The 11,202-nt window shown below is 47.0% G+C and overlaps 1 protein-coding gene across 1 annotated transcript; it reads right to left on the reverse strand.

The window, feature by feature from the left end:
* Positions 1–364: 364 nt before the first annotated feature.
* On the reverse strand, positions 365–2,283 carry LOC140913908 (uncharacterized). The gene is made up of 2 exons (XM_073350716.1): positions 1,585–2,283; positions 365–997 (listed from the first exon to the last, which is right to left on the reverse strand). The coding sequence occupies exons 1-2, from the start codon at positions 2,165–2,167 to the stop codon at positions 462–464; spliced, it is 1,119 nt and encodes a 372-aa protein (XP_073206817.1). The 5' UTR covers positions 2,168–2,283; the 3' UTR covers positions 365–461.
* Between the last annotated feature and the right edge of the window lie 8,919 nt (positions 2,284–11,202).

Genomic DNA, 11,202 nt, shown 5'->3' on the forward strand with positions numbered 1-11,202 from the left:
TGCTGTGTGCTCCACAATATCTGTGAGAGTAAGGGGGAGACATTTATGGCGGGGTGGGAGGCTGAGGCAAATTTCCTGGTTGCTGGTTACGCGCAGCCAGACACCAGGGCGGTTACAAGAGCACAGGAGGGCGCGGTACGCATCAGAGAAGCTTTGAAAACCAGTTTCATGACTGGCCAGGCTACGGTGTGAAAGTTCTGTTTGTTTCTCCTTGATGAAACCCCCCGCCCCTTGGTTCACTCTACTTCCCTGTAAGCTAACCACCCTCCCCTCCTCCCTTTAATCACCACTTGCAGAGGCAATAAAGTCATTGCTGCTTCACAGTCATGCATTCGTTATTCATTCATCACACAAATAGGGAGATGACTACCAAGGTATCCCAGGAGGGGTGGTGGAGGAGGGAAGGAAAATGCCACACAGCACTTTAAGCACAGCACTTTAAAAGTTTACAACTTTAAAATTTATTGAATGACAGCCTTCTTTTTTTTTGGGCAATCCTCTGTGGTGGAGTGGCTGGTTGGCCGGAGGCCCCCCCACCGCGTTCTTGGGCGTCTGGGTGTGGAGGCTATGGAACTTGGGGAGGAGGGCGGTTGGTTACAGAGGGGCAGCAGTGGCAGTCTGTGCTCCAGCTGCCTTTGCTGCAGCTCAACCATACACTGGAGCATTCTGGTTTGGTCCTGCAGCAGCCTCAGCATTGAATCCTGCCTCCTCTCATCACGCTGCCGCCACATTTGAGCTTCAGCCCTGTCTTCAGCCCACCACTTACTTTCTTCAGCCCGCCACTTACTCTCTTCAGCCCTCCACCTCTCCTCCCGGTCATTTTGTGCTTTTCTGCACTCTGACATTATTTGCCTCCACGCATTCGTCTGTGCTCTGTCAGTGTGGGAGGACAGCATGAGCTCGGAGAACATTTCATCGCGAGTGCGTTTTTTTTTCTTTCTAAGCTTCACTAGCCTCTGGGAAGGAGAAGATCCTGTGATCATTGAAACACATGCAGCTGGTGGAGAAAAAAAAAGGGACAGCGGTATTTAAAAAGACACATTTTATAAAACAGTCGCTACACTCTTTCAGGGTAAACCTTGCTGTTAACATTACATACATAGCACATGTGCTTTCGTTACAAGGTTGCATTTTGCCTCCTCCCACCGCGTGACTACCCCCTCAACCTTCCCCCCTCCCTGTGGCTAACAGCGGGGAACATTTCTGTTTAGCCACAGGCAAACAGCCCAGCAGGAACGGGCACCTCTGAGTGTCCCTGAAGAAAAGCACTCTATTTCAACCAGGTGACCATGAATTATATCTCACTCTCCTGAGGATAACACAGAGAGATAAAGAACGGATTTTGGTTGAATGCCAGCAAACATACACTGCAATGCTTTGTTCTACAGTGATTCCCGAGTACGTGTTACTGGCCTGGAGTGGTAAAGTGTCCTACCATGAAGGACGAAATAAGGCTGCCCTCCCCAGAAACCTTTTGCAAAGGCTTTAGGACTACATCTAGGAGAACCGCAAATGCCAGGGCAAAGTAATCCTTTCACATGCTTGCTTTTAAACCATGTATAGCATTTTAAAAGGTACACTCACCAGAGGTCCCTTCTCTGCCTGCTGGGTCCAGGAGGCAGCCTTGGGTGGGTTCGGGGGGTACTGGCTCCAGGTCTAGGGTGAGAAACAGTTCCTGGCTGTCGGGAAAACCGGTTTCTCCGCTTGCTTGCTGTGAGCTATCTACAACCTCCTCCTCCTCATCATCTTCTTCGTCCCCAAAACCTGCTTCCGTATTGCCTCCATCTCCATTGAAGGAGTCAAACAACACGGCTGGGGTAGTGGTGGCTGAACCCCCTAAAATGGCATGCAGCTCATCATAGAAGCGGCATGTTTGGGGCTCTGACCCAGAGCGGCTGTTCGCCTCTCTGGTTTTCTGGTAGGCTTGCCTCAGCTCCTTCAGTTTCACGCGGCACTGCTTCGGGTCCCTGTTATGGCCTCTGTCCTTCATGCCCTGGGAGATTTTCACAAAGGTTTTGGCATTTCGAAAACTGGAACGGAGTTCTGATAGCACGGATTCCTCTCCCCAAACAGCGATCAGATCCCGTACCTCCCGTTCGGTCCATGCTGGAGCTCTTTTGTGATTCTGGGACTCCATCATGGTCACCTGTGCTGATGAGCTCTGCATGGTCACCTGCAGCTTGCCACGCTGGCCAAACAGGAAATGAGATTCAAAAGTTTGCGGTTCTTTTCCTGTCTACCTGGCCAGTGCATCTGAGTTGAGAGTGCTGTCCAGAGCGGTCAGAATGGAGCACTCTGGGATAGCTCCCGGAGGCCAATACCATCGAATTGTGTCCACAGTACCCCAAATTCGAGCCGGGAACGTCGATTTAAGTGCTAATCCACTTGTCAGGGGTGGAGTAAGGAAATCGATTTTAAGAGCCCTTTAAGTCGAAATAAAGGGCTTCACTGTGTGGATGGGTGCAGGTTTAAATCGATTTAACGCTGCTAAATTCAACCTAAAGTCCTAGTGTAGACCAGGGCTTAGGTGACCAACTTTTATCTGTACACTTAGTACTTATAATCACTTAAAATCTATTGTTCTGTAGCAAATAAATCTGTTTTATATTTTACCTAAAACAGTCGGTTTTGCTTGAAGTGCTTGGGAAATGTGTTCAGGAACAAGAGCTGGTGCATGTCCTCTCCACACTGAAGGAGGAGTGGACTGGGAAATAAACTTATACTGGTCAGACTTCTGACCAGGGCAAGATAATACAGCCCTGGGGCCCTAGGCTGGGGAGCTGTGGGGAACTGGCTGGAGTCTCCCTATTGTTGGTTCATGGGTTATTTTTTCCAATGTGCATTACTTTACATTTATCCACATTAAATTTAATTTGCCATTTTGTTGCCCAATCACTTAGTTTTGTGAGATCTTTTTGAAGTTCTTCACAGTCTGTTTTGGTCTTAACTATCTTGAGCAGTTTAGTATCATCTGCAAACTTTGCCACCTCACTGTTTACCCCTTTCTCCAGATCATTTATGAATAAGGTGGATAGGATTGGTCCTAGGACTGACCCTCGGTGTAAGAAAATATGAAGTGTGTTCTTGCTTTATTGTCTATTGGGCCAGTGCTTCAGTGTAAGCCAAATGCTCCCTGGAAGTTTTGCCAGGCTAGAGATTGCCAGATAAAGGCCAAAGACAACAAAACCACAAAGACTGTGCATCAAATTATGCCCTGTGCAAGAGAAAGCAGCACAAGGGGCTGGGAATGTCAAGAATTTCACTTTGCCCTGGGATGGTCCAAAACATCTATACAAATATTATTGTTTACTAAGCTTTATTGATTTCTGTTGGACTTTTCTATATGGTTGGGGTTTCTGGGTTTCATGGAAGGGCAGATAAGAAGATTTTGCTACTAAAGCACATAGTCTCCCCTTCTACACATTCTAGGCCATTTCAGAAGGTTATTTTCTCTTCCATACACCTTATTATTATTTGTGTAGAGGCTTCAACTGGGATTAGGGCCCTGTTGTGCCTGCACTGTACATACACATAGTAAGAAACACCTTCTGACCCAAAAAGTGTATGTTCTAAACAAACAGTACAGAAAAAAGGGTAGGAGAAAGGAAGCTTTCTCATTCCCATTTTAGAAACTTACCTAAGTGATTTACCTAAGGTCACACAGGTAATTTATGGCAGAGACAGGAAATTTACTCAGAATTCCTGAGTCCTAGTCCAGGGCCTTTACCACAAGATCAATTTTCCTGTCATTCCATGGGACCAGATGTTCTGGAGATATTTGTCTAATTGAGTTTCACCTTCCGCATCAGGTGAAGTGAAAAAAGCAACCCCCACTTCTCAAAGAGTGAAAAAACAGATTAGGTTTTAAAATTTCTATCAGTTGTAATACTCTGAAATATTAACATGATCCAGGAACAATTCCCTCCTTCTGGACGAAGCAATTTGAAGACAACTGTGAAAATGCACTAGCACAGGCTCTTGGAAACAAAAAATTATAAAAGATTTGAGTTTCTGATACAGGACATGACGGCAGGATCCATCTGGGGATTAATTATACTGTTTTGGGGCATTTTCTTTCTTGTTTTGCTTGGTAGGATAATTTTTTATTGATGTCTTGGTGTGCCTCATTCTTCTGTTGTTTTGTTTAAATTTGTTACTGTACATATGGTACCAGCCACAATCAACACACATTCCCTGTGGATAACATTTTCTGTGCTTATAATACTCAGTTAGAAACAGACAAACTTTTAAGCTTCTGAAACACCTGTGTTTTAGATCTGGGATTATTGCTTGATTGTAATGATGTTTTTATACAAATTTTGTCAGTAATGTGGGCCTGGTTTTTTCTTTCTCAGTAGAAGAGGGAATTAGAAACTTCACTCAGGGATTCCCAGAATCTCTTTATTCATCATCTGGTTTCATTGATGTTTCCATCATATCTCTGGAACCGTGCATTATTCAGTGCATTATGTTTTTAAAAAATTCTACCAACACCAAAATTCCATTTTTGTTATATCCTATTAATCCTCTGCTGCTCACAATACAGAAAGCAGGGGATATAATTTGCCATGAAGGAGTGAAAGAACAGTTTAATCAGTTCCTAAACTCTTCCCCCCACCCCTCCCCGAGCTCTAGGAATGGGCACTCTTCTTCAGTTATGCATGTGTTGCAGCTAATTCCAAAAGAGATGAAGGAGACACAGATACAAAACAGTGTTCCTAGTGCTAACATCAAATATTAATATTAAAACAAAGAACAACAAACTCCTGTTCATGGTCCCAGGGCAACATGAATCTACAAGGTATTCCATTATTCTCCCTCACACACCCTATGTTACCTGCACAAAGTTGCAAAGAACCAGTCCCTAGCTTGTGATTCACAAGGGAGTAGCATGTTATCGCTAATAAGAATTCCAGTGAGAGATTTTCTATGCCTATCCTGAATGCAAAACTTTAATCTTACTGGATAATTGTTTTGTAAAATCATCTGTGTCATCTAATGCACCAAGCATTTGTTTAAGGAGGAAAGGAAAGGGCACTTGGCAGACATTAATTGGGAAGCTGATTCCTAAAGTTTCCTATATGAATCATGTATAAAATGTGTGCTCATTATAACCACGGTGAAAATAATATTTCCTCGGCTACTTTGTTAGCAAAACAAGCAGAGTTTTTCCACCTCAAACGTATGCCAATCATGAGTACAGGAAAGACCTTCCAATCTTGAAAGACAATAGCTGGCTGGTTTCCCATCTGTTTCCAATAATCTGCATACTGGGTGTACATATCTGTCCATAGTTCTGTCACACTCACCACACTGGTATCAGAATTCCAATATTACGCCTATGAAATGAGAAAGCAGCAGGTAGGAATTTTGCATATAGAAAGAAAGTCTCAGAAATTAAAGTCTGAAAAGCTAGTACAGTAGATGCCTCCAAGAAATATGAAAACAAATCAAATAGGATTTAGGTCAGAACAAGTAATTCTGCCATTATAATTACTTTTTTCTTCATTTCATGAGGTTTCTTTGTGTCTCTGCATTAGTACACATAATAGTCCCCTCTGTGATATACTAGATATTGCTGGAGATGTGTTTGAAAAGCAATGAGCACCTTGATTCAATATTCTTTTTGTTTCTATTTTTCTTTGGAGCCATTAGTCAACACATTCAGTGGCACCATATTTATCACCTGTCAATTGAAGGCTCAGACCTGATCATCCTTATTTAAAATATTATTTCTTAATTGATCTATACAATATATAACAATTAGTCTAGAAATCACAAATTAGATATATGGGGTTCCTGCAAGAGATCCTGCAACGTTTTAACTCCTCAACAATAAGAATAATAATGAATGATAAGATAACTTTAGAATGAACAGAGGCATTCACCTATAGTACCATAAGGCCACCGCTTTCACGGCATCCCCAGAAAGGTGCCATCATAAATGTCAGTGTATCTTAAATCAAAGTGTGTCCAAGTAAAAAACACAACAGTTAAGTGTAGCACAAACAAAATAAATTTCTATATGGAATGCTTGCATGAAGCATGGACATGCTTGAAGCCATTGTAGCCAGAGATAAAGGTCTTGCAAAATATGAATCAATGTACCCTTTAACCCTTTCATAGTTTTAATATACTTCACATGATCCCAAACTAAAAACTATTTAGTCCCCCAACAGACAAAATACTCCACCCGCTGCGTTATTTGTCTCTCCTCACTAAACACACCATGGCTGCTTATGGCACCCTCCTTCAGGGCCAAATTGTGCCTATTTGGAGTGTGATGGGGTGTTCACCCCACACCAGAGAGGAAGGGATTAATGGAGGTCTCATGAGCCACACCGTGCCACACCCTGTCCCAGAAAGACCCAGTGGAGGTGAGTCCTCCAAGCATCCTAGGGAGGCGGTGCAGGAAGCAGCCAATTGGAAGGAGGTTGCATGGAGTAGCCAATCAGAGCCCAGCGGGCTCACATAAAAGGGAGCTCCAGGGCAGAGCAGAGTCAGTGGTTGCTAGGTGTTCAGGGTGTGAGGATTGTGTTCCTGAGAGAATAGGAATTGGACAGAGCAGCTGCTAGCAGGGACTGAGGGAGCTGCTAACTCTAGCTGGCTCAAGGCCCTGAGAAGAGGGTGAAGAAAGTGCTGGGAACATGGGGAAGTGGCTCAGGGGATAGAAGCAGCATGGAGTGAAGTTAAAGAAGATGTGGCAGGAGGCTGTTATCCACAGGGTCTCTGAGCTGGGACCAGGAGTGGGAGGGCCCTGGGTCCCCTCCACTTGGCACTAGGGAAGTGATAGGAATTGGACTGAGATACCTTCCCCTGGAAGGGGGAAACATGGATGATGTCATGATGGGAGGGCTGAATCATGAAGAGGATGCTGTGGTAGTTGGACTGAGGTGGGTCTGCCGATGGAGAAGACAGCAGGAGAGGCACCACAAGGAGAGGGTGCACTGGCTGGCAGAGCTAATCCCTATGATGGCCAGCAGGTGGTGCCGCTGGGGTAAGTCAACCCTGCACATGGAGCTACACAGAGGGAGTGCACAATCTGTGCCACCTCTTAAAATGGTGCTGCATGTATGACAGCTGCAGGGGTGAAAGTAAGTCTAGGAACTTACTGCTAAGGGGCTGGGCTGGGGCCAGCTCTAGCCCCTGGAAGGGGTGGGGCCTTGGGCGCAAGGGGTGGGGCAGGGGGAGGTCAGAGCCAGCCCTGGCCCACCCTGTACTGGCAAGTGCCTCCTTCCCCCTTCCTGGGGTAACAGCGGCAGCCAGGGGCTCCCCAGGGCTCCGGCAGGCTCTGGGGATGATTTAAAGGGCCCAGGGTGGTAGTGGCAGCCAGAGCCCTGGGGAAGCAGTGGTGGGGCTCCGGGGACAATTCAAAGGGCCCAGGACTCCGGCCGCCGCTACCGCCCAGGGCCCTTTAAATCGTCCCCGGAGCCTGCCGGAGCCCTGGGGATGCAGTGACTGGGCTCTGGGGACGATTTAAAGGGCCCAGCGCTCGGCCGCTGCTACCGCTCCAGGCCCTTTAAATCGCCGCCCCGCCACCGCTACCCCAGGGCTGGAGACCCTAGCTCTTTAAATTGCACCTGAGGAAGCCGATCCCCGCCGATACGTCATACAGGGCGTATGGGCTTACTTTCACCTCTGGACAGCTGATGCTGGGGGCTGAACTAGGGATATCTAGAGCGATAGACATGAGTTGCCTGAGGCAAGATTCAGCGCTAGAGCTAGGGGCTGTAACAGATTCACATCCTCAGTGATTAGGCACAGAGGGGAACACAACACACTAGGGTTACCACCTGGCTGGTATTTGACTGGCCTGGCTGGGTTTTTTAATGGATTTGCTGGTTGTCAGAAAAATAATTTAATCTCCCAGGTTTTTTTATGTGGGTCTAAAGATTTGTTATCGCAATACACTGGGATAGCTAATGTTAAAACTTTCTGTAGCCAGTTAGAGGCTGCAGTGTTCCCACTTCCACAGTTTAAGCAATAACAGATCAAAACTGTTGAAAATACAGCAGTTGTCTGCCTACCACCAAACCTTTGGACTGACGAGAGGAATCGCTTAGTTGCTGAAGTGGTCAAAAGGGAGTTTAGCAACCTCAGCTATTTCTGTCTGGAATTCTATCATGTTGCTGATGAAAATAAGAAGTTGCTGGAAACGGCAAAATCAATGGGCAAATGCAAATTCAAGAAACAGACTCAATGGATTTTCTTTGTCTGAAGTTCCGAAACATTCACATTCAAGTGTATATAGTAAAAATATAGAATCAATAGTTGGGGGCGGGGGGGGGGGAACAAACAGAGCAGCTTGGAGGAACATGACCAAGGTAAGAAAATGATGTTCTCAATCTTGTCTATATATGTTACCTCTCTAGTGGCTGTTGAAGGGGGGGTTTGCAGAGTTGCCTGGTCGTTGGGGTTTGGGGTTGCAGTGGAGTTGCCTTTGTGTGGGGTGTTGGGGGAGATGGGTGCTGAGATTTTTTGCATTTCAAAGGTGGTAACCCTACAACACCCCCTGACCACCAGTGGGTTGCTCTGGAACTCCTCTCTGCTTCCAGCCAGCCCCACTACCCAGTGTGTAGGGGGCAGAGCCACAGACACCGATTTTTCCAAAGTGTTGCAGGGTGCTCGAGCCCCGTCTCTGCCCCAGGCCCCTGCCCTGCCTCTTCCCACCTCCAGCCCATCCCTGCCCTGCCTCTTCCCGCCCCTGCTCCATCCCCTCCCCCGAGCACACCATGTCCTCGCTCCTACCCCCTCTCTCCTAGCCTCCTGCAGGCCGCGAAACAGCTGATTGCGGCTGGCAGGAGGGGAGAGGGGGAGGTGCTGATCTGCGGGGTCTGCTGGCGGGCAGGAGGCGCTGGGGGTGCATGGGGGGAAGCTGATGGGCGCTGCTATGGGTGCTTCAGCCACAGAGCATTTATGGAGTCGGCACCTATGGGCAGAGCCATGGCCACGCCTCATCCCTGCCACCTCCCCACTGCTTCTGGGGTGTTTGCAGGGAGCATTCCTTGTGCTCAAGAGGAGGCAGGGAGAGCAGTTGGGCCTGCCCCCTGCATGGCGAGTGCCAGGGAAGGGAAGCAAAGACCCCCGGTGCCCCCTTCCTTCCTTGCATGGAGTAAGTGTCATGTGGATGGAGGGTGGGTACATCTTCCAGCTTGGGGTGTGTGTGTGGGGGGGAAGCAATGTCTTTCTGCACCCCCCGCCCACTCCCAGCTTTTGGCTGGCCCTGAGAGGGAGGCGAGGAGAAGGCTCAGCAACCTCTCTCCTCCCGCTGCCGAGTTGTTGGAGTCCATTGGGAGGAGGTAGCTGCAATTTCAGCTCCTTGCCAAGAGGGGCTGCAATGTTCCCTGGCTGGGCAGGCAGGAGCCTGTCGCTGTGGCTTCTATTTGCGGCTTGCTCAGCTTCTGCCTTGCCTGGACTCTGCCAGTGCTGGTCGGGTTGGTCCAGGGGCTGGTCTTGTGGTGCTGCAGGTGAATGTCCGTTTACACCCCTTCTCCTCTCCCCCCACCCCCTCTTTTCTAGACACAGTTCCTTCCCTGCCATCCTGCGCACTTGCTGCCAACAGTCAGGTCCTTTTGTGTTTTTACTGTCAGGGGCCAATCCATGCCCATTGTGGGCCCCTGCTAACTCTTTGTAAAGACAGGTCACAGGAGGGGTACTGAAAGGAAGGGGACCTACCATGGTAGCAACATGCTGCAGTGTCCAATTGGGCAATAGCTGTGGCGTATAGTTAGCATCAAGGCCACTTCTGGCAGTGGCCAGGGGGCCCAGAACCCATAATTTACCTGCGGGATTGATCTTGATTTCATTTGCTAAGAGGCCAGGGAGGAACCCATGGCTGTGGAAGCAGCAGGTGGGGTGAGAGAAGTAACTTAACTACCTTCTAGACACCAAGGGCCAGATATTCAGCTGGTGTAAATCAGTGAACTCTATCAGAATCAGCGGAGTTTTACCAATTTATACCAGCTGAATGAATCTCACCAGGGGATCTAGTAGGCAACGCATTTTAATCTGGACCATCAGGTATCTCTGAATAGTCCTGGCCTGGAGCACTCAGGGATTTTGCAGTCTCCACAAAGCAGCTGCAGCATGTTTTACTCAGTTGAGATATGATCTGAAAGCATGTGTAAAAAAGCAACTGTGGGCCCCATCATTATCTAATCTCTGCTTTTCTCAATGCTGATGTCTTCGGGCTTCAACTGATAACCTCCCTTCTTCACAAAGGGAAAGAGCAGTGAATAGTTGTATGTGCCTTTTTTGTAGAAGCCTGATTCCATAAAACACACAGTTCTACACTGAGCTTTGCTTTTCGCCTTGATTATACATGATGATAAACATATCAAGTCACTGTTCACATACAAAAACATTTCTGTTTATCATGCAAAGCTGCTACCAAGAAAAATTTATATTTTTTCTCCTTAGTGAATCTTTAAATGCTCTACCTTACCTTTTGCATCTGAAATATGGTCTTGAACATAAACAAATGCCTTTTATTGCATTGTCCTTTGGTCATGGTGTCAAGATCATGACGACAAAAAGGTCCAGAGTTCTGTGCAACTCCACTGATGTTAATGAGGTCATGTTGTTACCTGCAGGTACATCTACATGTCAAGCAGAAATTCACAGCAGTGAGTCTCAGAGCTCAGGGCTACAGACTTGAGCTTATGCCCTGGTGCTAAAAATAGCTGTGACTTTTGGGCTTGGGCTCAGAAGCCCACCCCCTTCACCTGGCTTTAGAGCCCACGCTTCAGCCTGAGTCCAAATGTCTACACAAGTATTTTTTTTAGCACCATAGCAAATCAGAGTCTTTAGTCCCAGGCTCTGAAATTCACTGTCGCGGGTTTCTGCTTGCCATGCAGATGCATTCAGAGAGTCAACTTTGACTCAAAACACTTACTGCAGAGGCAGTTTTATCTGAAATAGCTTCAGAGTTTGATTGATTAATCCTAGAGGTGTGGCATAGTCTCGGCCTTTATTATAACACGCTCTCATAAGGAGGCAGAACTAAGATTGAAAGAAGTTTTTTGACTTCTGAATCCTTTACTTTCCAACCTTATGTGGAGGGAAAGGTCGTATGACCTATAAAGAGTTTTGTTAAAATGATTTTGATATTGCTGAAATCTAATGCAAATTTTTGATGGTGACAAGCCTGAGCCAAACACTTCTGAACTTGGAATGGGTGATATGGAGGAGATGGAGGCCTGG

Source organism: Lepidochelys kempii, chromosome 6 (genome assembly GCF_965140265.1).
Source record: "Lepidochelys kempii isolate rLepKem1 chromosome 6, rLepKem1.hap2, whole genome shotgun sequence".
In the NCBI taxonomy this organism is placed as follows: domain Eukaryota; kingdom Metazoa; phylum Chordata; order Testudines; family Cheloniidae; genus Lepidochelys; species Lepidochelys kempii.

Excerpts from the sequence above, each read along its gene's own strand:
- LOC140913908 (XM_073350716.1), bottom strand. The coding sequence starts at position 2,167 with ATGCAGAGCTCATCAGCACAGGTGACCATGATGGAGTCCCAGAATCAC. Across the intron at positions 998-1,584 it reads AGGCAGAGAAGGGACCTCTG|CTGCATGTGTTTCAATGATC; the intron begins GTGAGTGTACCT and ends TTTCTCCACCAG.